General features: G+C 41.8%; 1 protein-coding gene across 2 annotated transcripts in view; it reads left to right on the top strand.

Moving 5' to 3' along the window:
* Positions 1–14,618, top strand: part of RNLS (renalase, FAD dependent amine oxidase) — an 87,287-nt gene that overhangs the window by 4,393 nt on the left and 68,276 nt on the right. For both annotated transcript variants that reach the window (XM_072130005.1, XM_072130004.1), the window contains exons 2-4: positions 1,637–1,742; positions 2,215–2,357; positions 3,766–3,924. In XM_072130005.1, coding sequence (XP_071986106.1) covers positions 1,637–1,742; positions 2,215–2,357; positions 3,766–3,924 — 408 coding nt within the window. The remainder of the gene's footprint in view (positions 1–1,636; positions 1,743–2,214; positions 2,358–3,765; positions 3,925–14,618) is intronic.

The raw sequence follows: 14,618 nt of genomic DNA, 5'->3' as shown, positions 1-14,618 counted from the left end.
GTTGTTTAAGTAACTGAATGTCACTGTTTGTATATTGAAAAATTCTGCGACATTCTAATATACTTTCTGTATCGATTAATACCAAATCGTTATTTGTATACGGTAGCCCCATCATATTCCGTAGTGCATAGGGAACATATATAAACAAAATAAGACATTATAAAAGAAGGAAATGGCCAGCTGCCACAATAGTGATTATGGCCATGCTTGCAAGAGTAGGCAATGTAGTAACTATGCCCCAAAGGAAGCAATAGAGTAATGGGGCCTTCACAGTAGCCAATATATTACAGGGCCCCCATAGTAGCCAGTATCGTAATGGTGCCCCCTATAGTAGCCAATATCGTAACGGTGCCTACCCCTATAGTAGCCAATATCGTAACGGTGCCTACCCCTATAGTAGCCAATATTGGAATTGTTCCCCCCCCCACAGTAGCCAATATTGTAACGATGCCCCCCCCATAGTAGCCAATATTGTAACGGTGCCCCCCCTCCTATAGTAGCCAATATAGTAACGGTGCCCCCCCTCTTATAGTAGCCAATATAGTAACGGCGCCCCCCTCCCTATAGTAGCCAATATAGTAACGGTGCCCCCCCCTCCCTATAGTAGCCAATATAGTAATGGTGCCCCCCCCCCCCTCCCTATAGTAGCCAATATAGTAACGGTGCCCCCCCCTCCCTATAGTAGCCAATATCGTAACGGTGCCCCCCCCTCCCTTTAGTAGCCAATATCGTAACGGTGCCCCCCCCCTCCCTATAGTAGCCAATACCGTAACGGTGCCCCCCCTCCCTATAGTAGCCAATATCGTAACGGTGCCCCCCCTCCCTATAGTAGCCAATATAGTAACGGTGCCCCCCTCCCTATAGTAGCCAATATAGTAACGGTGCCCCCCCTCCCTATAGTAGCCAATATAGTAACGGTGCCCCCCCTCCCTATAGTAGCCAATATAGTAACGGTGCCCCCCCCTCCCTATAGTAGCCAATATAGTAACGGTGCCCCCCCCTCCCTATAGTAGCCAATATAGTAACGGTGCCCCCCCCTCCCTATAGTAGCCAATATCGTAACGGTGCCCCCCCCTCCCTATAGTAGCCAATATCGTAACGGTGCCCCCCTCCCTATAGTAGCCAATATCGTAACGGTGCCCCCCCTCCCTATAGTAGCCAATATAGTAACGGTGCCCCCCCTCCCTATAGTAGCCAATATCGTAACGGTGCCCCCCCTCCCTATAGTAGCCAATATCGTAACGGTGCCCCCCCCTCCCTATAGTAGCCAATATAGTAACAGTGCCCCCCCTCCCTATAGTAGCCAATATCGTAACGGTGCCCCCCTCCCTATAGTAGCCAATATCGTAACGGTGCCCCCCCTCCCTATAGTAGCCAATATAGTAACGGTGCCCCCCCTCCCTATAGTAGCCAATATAGTAACGGTGCCCCCCCCTCCCTATAGTAGCCAATATCGTAACGGTGCCCCCCCTATAGTAGCCAACATCGCTACCTCATTTTTACTTTGGTTGGATGTTAATGGCCACTGATCCACATGTACATGAAGCTTGTTCTATGTTTAATGTCTGTATAGACTATATTACAAATATATTATGTGGAAATTATATTATTTGTATTTTTTTGATGTTTGTTTTAGGGGGCCGCATGTCTACAAGTCGGTGTACTTCTGACCCAAATTGTACCGTTGACTTAGGAGCCCAGTATATCACCGTCACCCCGGATTATGCCCAGAAGCACAAAATGTGAGATATTTTATTGCTTTTTATAGTAATTTGAAGTCCTAGTACATCTTTATCAACAGATAAAACTCCCCTTTTTACCCTTGTGCCTCACCCATAACCTTGTATAGGTTCATATTATACTTGTATATTATTTTTTACTTATTATTATTATACATATTATACTTTATTGATATTATGATAATCTTGATTAAATTGCTTATGTTATATTCCTTTTTTTTTTGTGATTTGGGTACATTTTTTTACACCATACAAGGCACCTTCTGTTAAAAAAAAAAAGGTGTTTGGGTGAAGAGGAGCCATTTACAGCCCAACAAGTTTACGGTACTTACGGGGGAAAACTCTCACCACCTGAGATCTACTGTAGCTCCATTTCTGGCACAAGGACGTTCCGAGAGGCACCACGTTACGTGACTCTTATATTTTGTGGCCCATAGAATGGTGTAGAAACTCTCTAATGGTCTTCTTTTCTCAGGTTTCACGATGAACTAGTGGCCAAAGGCATCTGTATACCTCTGCGTGCCACAGTGGAAGGAATGGTGATGAAAGAAGGGTCCTACAATCTAGTGACACCACAGGGAGTCTCTTCAATAGTTAAACACTACCTCAGCCAATCAGGTACTGTACACACATATGTCATACACACGTTACAATCCTAGACATAATCTCCATATAAAACACTCTAGTTAGACTATATGTACACGAACGTATGCCCGGGCATACAATCGCCGCGATGGAAAGGAAGAGTGGGAACCTCTCCATAGCGATGCATGGCGCACAGCACCAGAACATGGGGAAAGATAGGACATTTCTTATCTTTTCCCCATGTACGTGTGCTGCACTGTATCGCTCCGTGCACCCATTGCCGGCCTATGGGGGACATATGTATGGCCACAAGCTTGCTGCCTTATATACGCCCCCGGTTGTGTGAATATAACCTTATAGTGCTAGAAAGCTACAATGTCATACTATCATTGTCTGTGTATTCCCTATTTGTTAGAAGTGTTCCAATATGATAATCTCAAAGGCTGGCAGTAGGTGTTCAGTTTTCCTGCAGCTCCCCCACAGGGCAAACAAAGCATTACACAGTTCTCTTTCAAATTGCTAGGTTATTGCTATAAAGCAGGAGCAGACAGGTCCTCCTGAGCATCAGACTCTTACCGGTAGTAACTGGCCTTTTTTGTGATCGAGAGAAATCTGATGTACAAGCCCTAAAATAGGTGCAATTCCTCCAACACCTCCACTCGAAGTGGGCATGGAGGGGTGTGCCTGGGGGTGGAGTCGGCTGTGCACAAGCTATAGCATGCACACGTTCAGGCACAGGCTATAGCGCATTTCTATGCAAGGCCGGATATATGTAAGTCTTTAGAAATCAGGAAGGAAGCTACATAGTTTGTTCCATATCATTTGATCTTGTTTGTGCAATGAAAAGTTAGAGTATTTCCCAATATACTTTTGGTCTTCTAGATCTCTGCTTGCTGTCATTCAATGGGAAGTTGCGCTGTTCACTTACTCTGAATGGGAACACGTCCATGGTCATATGATGTCACACAGGTGCACGGCTGGTTATATCACAGAGAGTAATCAGATATATGAGATAACGAGCCTTGTACCTGTGTGACATCACATGACCAGGGATATATGATGAGCCGCATCAAATGACCAGGGATATATAATGAGCCGCATCACATGACCAGGGCTATAACGAACCGTTTACCTGTGTGACATCACATGACCATGGACCAGATCTTATCCATAGAAATTAAACAATGAAGCTTTCTATAGAATGACAGTAAGAAGAGATATAGAAAGTATATTGTAAAAGTGTATAACTTTGCATCACACGATTGGTATCAATTATCTGCCAGAAAATGAGCAACCCCAGTGTGCCTATGTGTAACGCCTCGTGTGTGTACATAAAGGACCACAAACAGCCCTGCTTGCTGCCCACTTTGACCTATGGACATTGGTGGGGAAATAAGATCGCTTTACATTCTGGTTTTAATACTTAAATCTTCTTCTCTAGGCGCTGACATCTTTTATGAGCGACATGTAACACACATAAACCTTCGTGAGGGAAAATGGGAAGTTTGTAGGAAATCTGGGACCCCTGAAAACTTTGATATTGTGGTCCTCACAATGCCAGTGCCTCAAATTCTGCAGCTACAAGGTGATATTTCACAATGTAAGTGGCAAATATTATTCTTTTATTTTTGGCTAATATATATTTTAGTGAAACTGAACCTTCCTTTCCCATAGGGCGCGGTCACACGTTCACACATAGGGCGCGTTCACACGTTCAGGTTTTCAGATGCAGTTTCTAATGTCCAAACCAGGAGTGGAGTTAGAAAAGAAGGTGTTCAGCATCTCTTAATGATATATTCTCACTCATTATGATCCACTCTTGCTTTTGGTTTCAAAAGCTGCATCTGAAAAACTGAATGTGTGAACGCAGCCTTAGTCTGCAAAAACCCTACATTTTACAACCTTTGAAATATTTTTCCCATAATTACATTTGTGAGTTATTTGTGGAGTACAATAGGAATGTTGTCCATTAGTGTATTATAATTGTTACCTGTATTCTGTTTTCAATAAACAAGATTGATAAAGAAAGAAAATTTGTTAACACTGCTACAAAAACACAATGGGGCACATTTACCAAAGTGCTTTGCGCTGCACTTTAGTCGGACTGTGCACATTCTTCATGGCTAAAAAGGCTTTCACAGGTATTAAAGAAGTGTTTGAGCTGAGATTGTGGCACACGAGACCCTTTTTTGTGGTGCAGCTGCGCTGGCTTCCATGCCACACAAATTAGGGGGCGTGAAGTCAGATAGTCCGACTGATTCGGAACGAGCGCCGTATTTAACTTTGAAATTGTGTCGCACGCCCTATAATAATTCTTTATTTATATAGCGCACACAGATTACGCAGCGCTTCACAAAGCATGACAAATTGGTCCCTGTCCCAATGGGGCTCACAATCTAATCAACCTATCAGTATGTTTTTGGAGTGTGGGAGGAAAGCGGTGCACCCGGAGGAAAACCACGCAAACATGAAAAGAACATACAAACTCTTTGCAGATGTTGACCTGGGTGGGACTATAACTCAGGACTCCAGCGCTGCAAGGCAGAAGTGCTACCCACTCAGCCACCTATTTTAAAGATGCACCACAAAAAAGATGGTGTACTCTGTCGGGCCAGACACATTCATGATTTCAGGCGCACGATCTACCGCGCGCAGCATTATAGTCGGACAATGAACTTTCAGTGAACTCCAGCAGCATTGTAGGTAAATGTTTCCCATTGTTTTGTTTTATTTTTTTGTGTTACGCTGCTTTAAAAAAAAAAAAAAAAACTTTGACTGACACTAGTGACATTTCTGCATCCTTCATGGAAGGTGTTTTGTTACCATGAAACCTCCACTTGGTGGCAGTAACAATGCATCGCCCTGCACTGAGTTTCCAATAATATGGTATTTGTAAGTAAAGAGCTAGGCCTTTTTTTTTAAAAAAAAAATTTTCTTAATAAATACAATTTTCAATTTTATACTTTTATTGACAGTTGTACTGTGACTGATATAAATGTAAGAAACTATAACTATAGGCCCAATAGACGCAAACTTAAAGGGATTGTCCTGAGGCTGAAAAACATGGCAGCTCTCTATGAAAAACGGCGTCACACATGCCCATAGTTTGTACCGGTAATGCAGCTCTGTTGTGATGAAATGAATGAAGTTTATTTTCAATATCACAGACTACCCATGGGCAAGAGATGAGCTAGAAAAACAACACTTTTAATATTGGGGTATTATTTTAAGTATATTTTTTGCTTTAGACTGGGTTGCTGTAATTTATAAAATGCTGCACAGTGTTTAGTGCATCTTTAAGACTTTTGTGCTGAGATTGCTTCACTTTATGCAGCCCCCCCTACTGGATAGAAATGGTAATAATTTTGCAACTCTTGAATAAATCAGAAAATGAGCATTTTTTATCAAGTTTTAATATAGCACATATTTTTCAGAAATGTTAAATCATTTTTCAAATCAAATGTACGTGACTACCTCTATATGTATTGAAAAATACAATACAATATCCCGCAATTTGAACACTAGGCTCTAAACCTAATAATAGACTGACCCCTGTCTTTGGTGGGTATTTACAACAGATACATCAAACACGGGATTACAATAGAAGATGGGAAACGCCATCTTAGAATCATTCCACTACTACTGACAATAGATGATGTCACAGCTTATCTCCTCCCCCTCCCTGTACAATGACCTCTATATAGATAACACTGACCCATTATTACATCACTACTGACAATAGATGATGTCACAGCTTATCTCCTCCCCCTCCCTGTACAATGACCTCTATATAGATAACACTGACCCATCATTACATCACTACTGACAATAGATGATGTCACAGCTTATCTCCTCCCCTCCCTGTACAATGACCTCTATATAGATAACACTGACCCACCATTACATCACTACAGACAATAGATTATGTCACAGCTTATCTCCTCCCCTCCCTGTACAATGACCTCTATATAGATAACACTGACCCATCATTACATCACTACTGACAATAGATGATGTCACAGCTTATCTCCTCCCCCTCCCTGTACAATGACCTCTATATAGATAACACTGACCCATCATTACATCACTACTGACAATAGATGATGTCACAGCATATCTCCTCCCCCTCCCTGTACAATGACCTCTATATAGATAACACTGACCCATCATTACATCACTACTGACAATAGATGATGTCACAGCTTATCTCCTCCTCCTCCTCCCTGTACAATGATCTCTGAAAAGGTCTCCTCTCCCTTCATAAATCTTTCCATAGACCCCAGTGAATTGGCTTGAAACTCTTTCTGACTATGACCATGAGGCTGCTGTAAAGTGTATCACTAAATGCTGTTAATAGAACTCAGGCAAGATGGCCGCCCCCAATAATCAAGAGCAGGAAATAGAAGGGAAAAAAGAAAATTGGCGACACATTCCCTTTAAGTTGAACACGGGCACAAGTAGCTGCCAAATATATCCAATGCCAGTTTGTTGAGGGCTGTAAAGTGCAAAAGTAATTTTGGCATTTCAAAGCAGATGATGGAATTTGAGAAAGTGTAAAGGAGGGCAACTGAATTCATAATGGGTATGACCTCAGCTACATGGAAAGATTGGGCAGCAGAAGAAAGCTGTGGATGAAATGGTGGCTTTACATAAATATGTGAATGGAAATGAGCAAATGTTTATGACCATCCAGTAAAATGTGTATGCGGCAGACCCCGCAAAGCGACAGATAATACAACCCATCACCTCTGTTACTATACGCGTGTATTTTCTGTATGAATAAGTCATGGTGGATGTTCTCAACTCTTTGTGGTGTTATTCTTATGTACAATATATACTTAAAGGGGTTGGCCTCTTTAACAGGGTAAATATAGGACTTTAATCGGGTCCCTGTCATATTGATCTGATGAAGGTCGGATCTCTAGGACCCTCCCCCCCGCCCTCCCCTTAACAGCACTAAAATTATGGTTCCATGTAAACCATTCTTCTTGTCAGGCAGTAGACTGAGTCACAGAAACAGCCCGAACAATTAAGAAATCCCTTTAAGTTTGAGGCGTGTCAAAAAATGAATGCAATAGGAATATTAAGCATCTTTTAAATGTCATGGATTACTCAAACTTAAAGAACTGTGGTTGTCATGGTGGTTATCCCTTTTAAAGGGCATTTTAGAGCTACAAATATTGATAATTTATATGTGGAATATGTCCTCAGTATCCGATTGGTCCAATGTTTGTGGATTCTACTAAAAAAAATGGACACATTTCGCATTCAACCTTCAACAAAAGAAAGCAAAACGCGTAGTTCTCATATGTGTTTTTTATATGCTTTTTATCTAAAGTCTTTTTTTTTTCTTCTTCCTTTTAATACAACATAATGGGAGCGCTTAAACTGATTTTAAAAAAAAGTCCCATAGCACCCTGAAAAGTGTCCAATCTTGAGAAGATTCCACATACAGAAACAAACTTGCATCTGTTCTCTGTTCCGATTCTGTATGGATTCTGAGGAGCGGAAGTGGCTGCTGATTTTTATTTTTTACATTTTTTAAATTTTTTTTTTTGTATCCGTTGGTGGGGATACATAGGTCAACTGTTTTCATGAGCTAAAACACAGACTGAATGAAGCAAGAAATGGACAGCTCCATTCTCTGTTTAATGGTCAGACCAGGTTATTGAAGGTCAGTGGCTGACCTTTAGACCTTTAGTGACTTGGTTTAGCCACTACGCATAGAATGCAGCTATCTGGATCTTGTTCCATTCACTACCGAGCACAACTGATCTGGAGACCGCTGCCTTGCTGATCTGTGCCCCATGTATGTATCTGATCGCATGAAATCACAGCAGCCTCCTTGGACTTCTTCCAGTTCTTCATGGAGGCATGCTGTGATTTCATGTGATCAGATACATACATGAGGTAGATGTTGCAGATGTAAAAGGACCTTAGATTATGACATCCTGGTCACGTGATTTTCAGTGCCCAATGATGTAAAAGAGCTCTTCATACAGCAGAATAACATAGTCTGTCAATCATGAGCAAGGAAGCAGGGCAGTGCAAAAAAAATTTACGATGCAGGATTAGTCGCAACGTTGCAGCCATGAAAAAGAACTGTTTAGGGATAAGGGCTATGCTTTTTACACATAGTTTTGAATGAAGTCTTTATTTTGGGTGGGTGAATGAGAAAGGTTCCTATAGAGTCCTATTAGAGTCAATCACTAGCTGTATATGTGAAAATGTGATGACAGGTTCTCTTTAAGTCCTGTAGATCCATCTCGCTTTCAACCTTTTTGATGCTTTAAATATTTTCTTATGTTAAGTCTGGTACTGAGTCCTGAGATTTAGGAGCACACATCTGTGCTCCTAAATGTTATCTGCAGAATCTGAACATTTTTAACAGATTATCAAACCCATAATGTTCTCTTTTAAACCCATAACAGTTGCATGAAATCTCTTCATATTATTAATGCAGATTTGAGAAGAGACCTTGGCTTGATTCATGACATTTCCCATGCTGCAGCCTGCCAAGAAAGCCCAGCATCCTAGTGAAATCCTGCCCATAAATGTGTAATTCTCCATTTCCTGCTAGGATATTAGCCTGTGACTTGCACGTAATCCATAAGGCCCTAATAACTTCCTTCAGCCCCTAAGACAAAAGTTTGACTTTAGGAACAAATCTGCTAAAATACAAAATCTGCACTGCGCAAGATGGTTTAGATGGTGTAATAAATTGTATCCGAAAGTAATGGAGGGCGATAGACTGTGGTTTGTAACTTTTGTCACTTTTAAAGTTGTGGCACCACTGTTTGTATAAAGGGTAAAACGCAGTATTTTTTTGGACTATAAGGCGCACCGGATTATAAGGTGCTTCATCAATAAATGCCTGCTAAAACGTCTAGGTTCATATATAAGGTGCACTGGACTATAAGGCGCACCTTTTATTTCTGAGAAAATCTAAGGATTTTTTGTGCGCCTTATAATCCAAAAAATACGGTACTTGTTTTCTATTTTACTCCAGTATCTATAATATTTTATTAGTTTCAGGAAACCGTTAAAAAGCGGCTGTCGATAAACTTAGTTTATAGAGGTCTGTCTATATTTAGTACTTGTTTTGATTAAAGGTTCTACTGAATCTTGTCTAAGAATATTGTAAAAATCTCTGCACCTCCTGCTCTATAACATTCTGCATGCAGATATGACACTATGCACAAACTGCTCAGCTTCTCCTGCTCTATAACATACTGCCTGCAGATAGGACACTATGTACGAACTGCTCTGTCCCTCCTGCTCTATAACATGCTACCTGCAGTCAGGACACTATGCACAGTCTGCTCTGCTCCTCCTGCATAAGATACCTATGGACATTGTATGTACAATGTGAAAGACTCAATTTAATACAGAAGCCAAGAGATACTTTATAGTGGAGGAGGAATCCGGCATCCAAGCAAAATGTAGCAAAGTAAAATCCACTTTATTAGAAAAACTTTAGAGACGTCCTATAACATGATTTGCGTTTCAGACCACAAAGGTCCTTAGCCGTAGCCTGACACCGTGTTATAGCACAGAGTATAGCATAGAGCATTTGGCAACCTGACCGGAAACACGATTGGATTATAGCACATGATTAGTATAACCAATGGAACCAATGGGGATATATATGTGGAATACTTAAAAATTGTACATTGATATAAATACATCAGATCATTTTTGTAATTCAGTCCAAGAGGGGAACGTGTTTGTAGCATTAAGATCCTAAATGCTTCACGCGAGCTCAATGCTCCCATCCAGTCACCGCCCCTCGCTGGACGGGGGACTCTCTCAATATATATGACCATCGTTATGGATTTCATGGAAATGTTGTGACAACCCTGACATGTTTACCTGCACTGTACTGTTTTGCCCTATTTTCCGAGCTTGCGTATATTGTAGCCTGCAATGTGTACAGGTCGCCAAATATACCGCATGATTACGGTGCTCTGACAATTTAGATAGACTTTTATAGGATATTATAAGTACAGGCAGTCCCCGGGTTACATATAGGATAGGTTCCAAAGGTTTGTTCTTAAGTTGAATTTGTATGTAAGTCGAAACTGTACATTTTATAATTGTAGATCCAGACTAAAAAAAAATTCTGCCCCTGTGACAATTGGAGTTTCAAACTTTTTAGGTGTAATGAGACCAAGGATTATCAATAAAGCTTCATTACAGACACCTTACAGCTGATCATTGCAGCCTGGGACTATAGTAACATCCAGAGAGCTTCACCAGAGGTCACAGGGGGCAGAGGGGTTCGTCTTTAACTAGGATAGCAAAAAGTTAAAGAGGAGCCTTACAGCTATGATGAGCACAATGATGAGATTTTTAGATAATATGTGATGGAATTGGGGTTCAAGTGCGCAGGATGTGAGGTGTACGCTTGACAGCATGGAGGAAACTTTCTCATCAGTGAGTGTAAAGAAGCTATTAAGTGGGAGGGACATGTGGTAACGGGTGGGTTGCAGAGATTGAAGGATTGATACCCCTAAATACTACAAACCACAATACAATATCGATCGTGTGGGAACTTGGTTTTCAGGTCAGAGTAGAAGCAATTGTCTTGTTATCTTGTTAAATATTGCATTTGACTTAATTACAAGGCTAGACCATCTCTTAAGAAGTAAAAAATAGAGAAAACAAAGAATGAGCATGAACTGTTTTCTTTATTTTAGAACAACTTAATTATCGTTATGTGACACTATCCATACTGTGAAGGTTCGGGGTCAGTGAACCCACTGGACCACCGGGGGAGATGGTACCAGCTGACACCTGGGACTGGAATCCAAGTGGCACCTGTTCTTCACCAGAGCCCGTCGTAAAGCAGGATGGACTTCCTACGGCAGGGTGCCACCAGGTTGTTCCACAAGTGCAACCAGCCTGCGGTGGCAGCCGAGGTTGCAGTACAGAATCGTAATCCAGGCTCAACGTCAGGGACAGGCACTAGGTCAAGGCAGGTGGCTGAGATGCAGAGTTAGAGGTCAGATGCGGGGTCAGCAACAGGAATTCAGTAGAACTGGAACTGAAACAAGAGATATGCAGGAACACAGAAAGCTTTCTATATGGCATGAAGCTCAAAGATCCTGCAGGGAATCATGGGAACAGCCGGCCTTTAAGGAAACTCGGAAGTTCCAGTGCCAATTAGCAGTGCGCTGGCCCTTTAAATCTTCGAGTGCCGGCGTGCATGCGCACTAGGGAGGGGGGAAGCGCGGGCTAGGCCAGATGGGAGCAGGAGCGTGGAAAAGTTAGTTCGGGCCGTGGGGAACTGCGGAACGGAGAGGGGCACGGGTGTGCATGTGATCCGTGTCATGGATCGTGGGAGCACCCGTGACCCATAACCGTTGCTATCCTATGTATCCTGCTCTCCAGCATCCCAAAACAGACAAATGACCACTCCAATCCCTTTAAGTAGCCCTTAATTATTTTATAACATTTTAATTTAAAATAAAAATAAATTTACATGGCTGACCAACCCTTAAAAAAAACAAATTATTTTTAAAAGGAGTCTTTTTGATTATATAGAGCTGCACACGACTAAGCAGCATGACTTTGAAAAAGTTTAGCTATACTTCAGGAATGCAGCCAAGTGCAATAGGGCGTGTCCTCACACTGCTGTGCTCTGTACGCTGTGCAGAGAAAAAAAAAAAAGAAGTTAACTAGCATGTGTGGACAATCAAATCTGATGTTATTAAAGGGTTAAAGTCCCGGCTTTACTTGTGTTCTATAAAATGTCATAGGATTGCACCACAGTTTCATTGTTATCAGTAAATGATGTAACCCCGGATTTATGTTGGTGAAAGGAAAATTTACCTTGGCATTAAATAATCCTAAAATAATTTACACATGTGCTGGCACACACAGCTCGGTGAGCCCAGAGCATGTGTAATATTTTTTTTTAATTTTTTTTTTTTTTTTTTTTTCAATCGTCCATTTGCATGATCCCTGATTAAAAGAAAGCTGTTCACCAATGTGTCAGGATGTTTTCCATCACGCTCATATTTTTAATGCACCACACAGAGCCAAGTGTCTGTTTTCGTTGAAAATGTCCAGAAACCGCCAAAGACAACAGAAAGCAAAGGAAAACCTATGACATGCCCTAGACACGCAGTTCCTTTCCACTATTGCTTCTTTTTTCTTTGCTTTTTTTTTTTCACTATGTTTATTGACGGAGACTATGCTCATATACAGTATTGGAAAATGAATGAAAGTGACGTGTGAATGGCAAAGTCATATAATTGAGAGGAAACAAAAATCACCATTCATAATGACATGCCAAATTATAATGTTCCATTAAATAAAAATTTTTATGATTGTATTTTCTCAACCTCTATGATATAGGGCAGCAAGGTGCGAAACTACGATGTGTAAAAGCCTTTACACACAGTTTTCATGCATAGTCTTACACACTAAACCTGCATACACACGAATGAACTGTTTTTTTTTGGACTATAAGACACTTCTTACTATAGGAGGCACCCTAGATTTGGGCTTCCAAAAAAGGAAAAATATCTTTACACCAATTAAAATATCCCTGTTGGTCACGCTAAAGCACAGCACACACAGATCTGCTTCATCCATACAGTTATACACACAGCTCTTCATCATCCATACATTTACACACACAGCACTGCATCATCCATACATTTACATACCCAGTTCTGCATCACCCATACATTTACATACCCAGCTCTGCTTCATCCATATGGTTACACACACTTAGCTCTGCTTCATCCATATGGTTACACACACCCAGCTCTGCTTCATCCATATGGTTACACACACCCAGCTCTGCTTCATCCATATGGTTACACACACCCAGCTCTGCTTCATCCATATGGTTACACACACCCAGCTCTGCTTCATCCATATGGTTACACACACCCAGCTCTGCTTCATCCATATGGTTACACACACCCAGCTCTGCTTCATCCATATGGTTACACACACCCAGCTCTGCTTCATCCATATGGTTACACACACCCAGCTCTGCTTCATCCATATGGTTACACACACCCAGCTCTGCTTCATCCATATGGTTACACACACCCAGCTCTGCTTCATCCATATGGTTACACACACCCAGCTCTGCTTCATCCATATGGTTACACACACCCAGCTCTGCTTCATCCATATGGTTACACACACCCTGCTCTGCTTTATCCATATGGTTACACACACCCAGCTCTGCTTCATCCATATGGTTACACACACCCAGCTCTGCTTCATCCATATGGTTACACACACCCAGCTCTGCTTCATCCATATGGTTACACACACCCAGCTCTGCTTCATCCATACATTTACACACACAGCTCTGCTTCATCCATATGGTTACACACACAGCTCTGCTTCATCCATACATTTACTTACACAGCTCTGCTTCATCCATACATTTACTTACACAGCTCAGCTATACACATATAATGAACACTGTGGGAACTGCTCTACACATGATCTGAGTGGCATTAACAGAGCAAGTACTATGGTAACAGAACTGTTCTTCTCGATCCATTCTATGCATTGATTTCAGCTGTGGAGGAATTGGGGGTCATCCACCAGTCAGCCAATTCTCAACAGTCAGACTCAATGGGGCACATTTACTTACCACCGGAATGCCCATCTGCCGCGATTCATGAAGATCGTGCACCCGATTTCCTGCATGTGTCGCTTCCCCGCTCAGGTCCACTGGAGTTTACCTTCTTCCTCCCAGTGTATGTAAGTGCATTGGATGCAACACAAATTGATTTTTTAAATCCTGTGCGTTGTCCGACTCCATCGGCCCGCCCCCGATTTGTGTTGTGTGAAAGCCAGCGCGGTTGCGTGATCCCCTAAAATGTCGAAAAACCGGACGGAAATGCGGCCGCTGGACCTTCGTAAATAAGCCCCAACGAGCTGAAATCTGTAACCAATAAGATAATAGATAGAAGCGGTCTAAACAGGGACCCCATTCTAAGACATCTATAAACACTGCAAACACAAGATTAAACTCACTTGAATCGTTGCAATCTATTCACCTTTAACACCACACAGGACCATGGTCCTACACCCAGACGTCGCAATCTGTGTAGGACCTCCGGTCCCAGCATGACTCATCAGGCGAAAGTAGTAATAATAATGAAGACTTCCTTTTGTTCCGTACACATAAAAGTATACAGGAAATACTCAAAGCATAACATGACCGACGCGTTTCGACCCATCTGGTCTTATTCATGGTGATCCATACACACAAGTATTCCATGTCACTGGGGAGGCGGCGTCTTTTGTGAAAAT

This window comes from Engystomops pustulosus, chromosome 11 (genome assembly GCF_040894005.1).
Source record: "Engystomops pustulosus chromosome 11, aEngPut4.maternal, whole genome shotgun sequence".
NCBI lineage: Eukaryota > Metazoa > Chordata > Amphibia > Anura > Leptodactylidae > Engystomops > Engystomops pustulosus.
The sequence above is the reverse complement of the archived record's forward strand: the minus strand, read 5'-3'. Positions and strand labels throughout refer to the sequence as shown.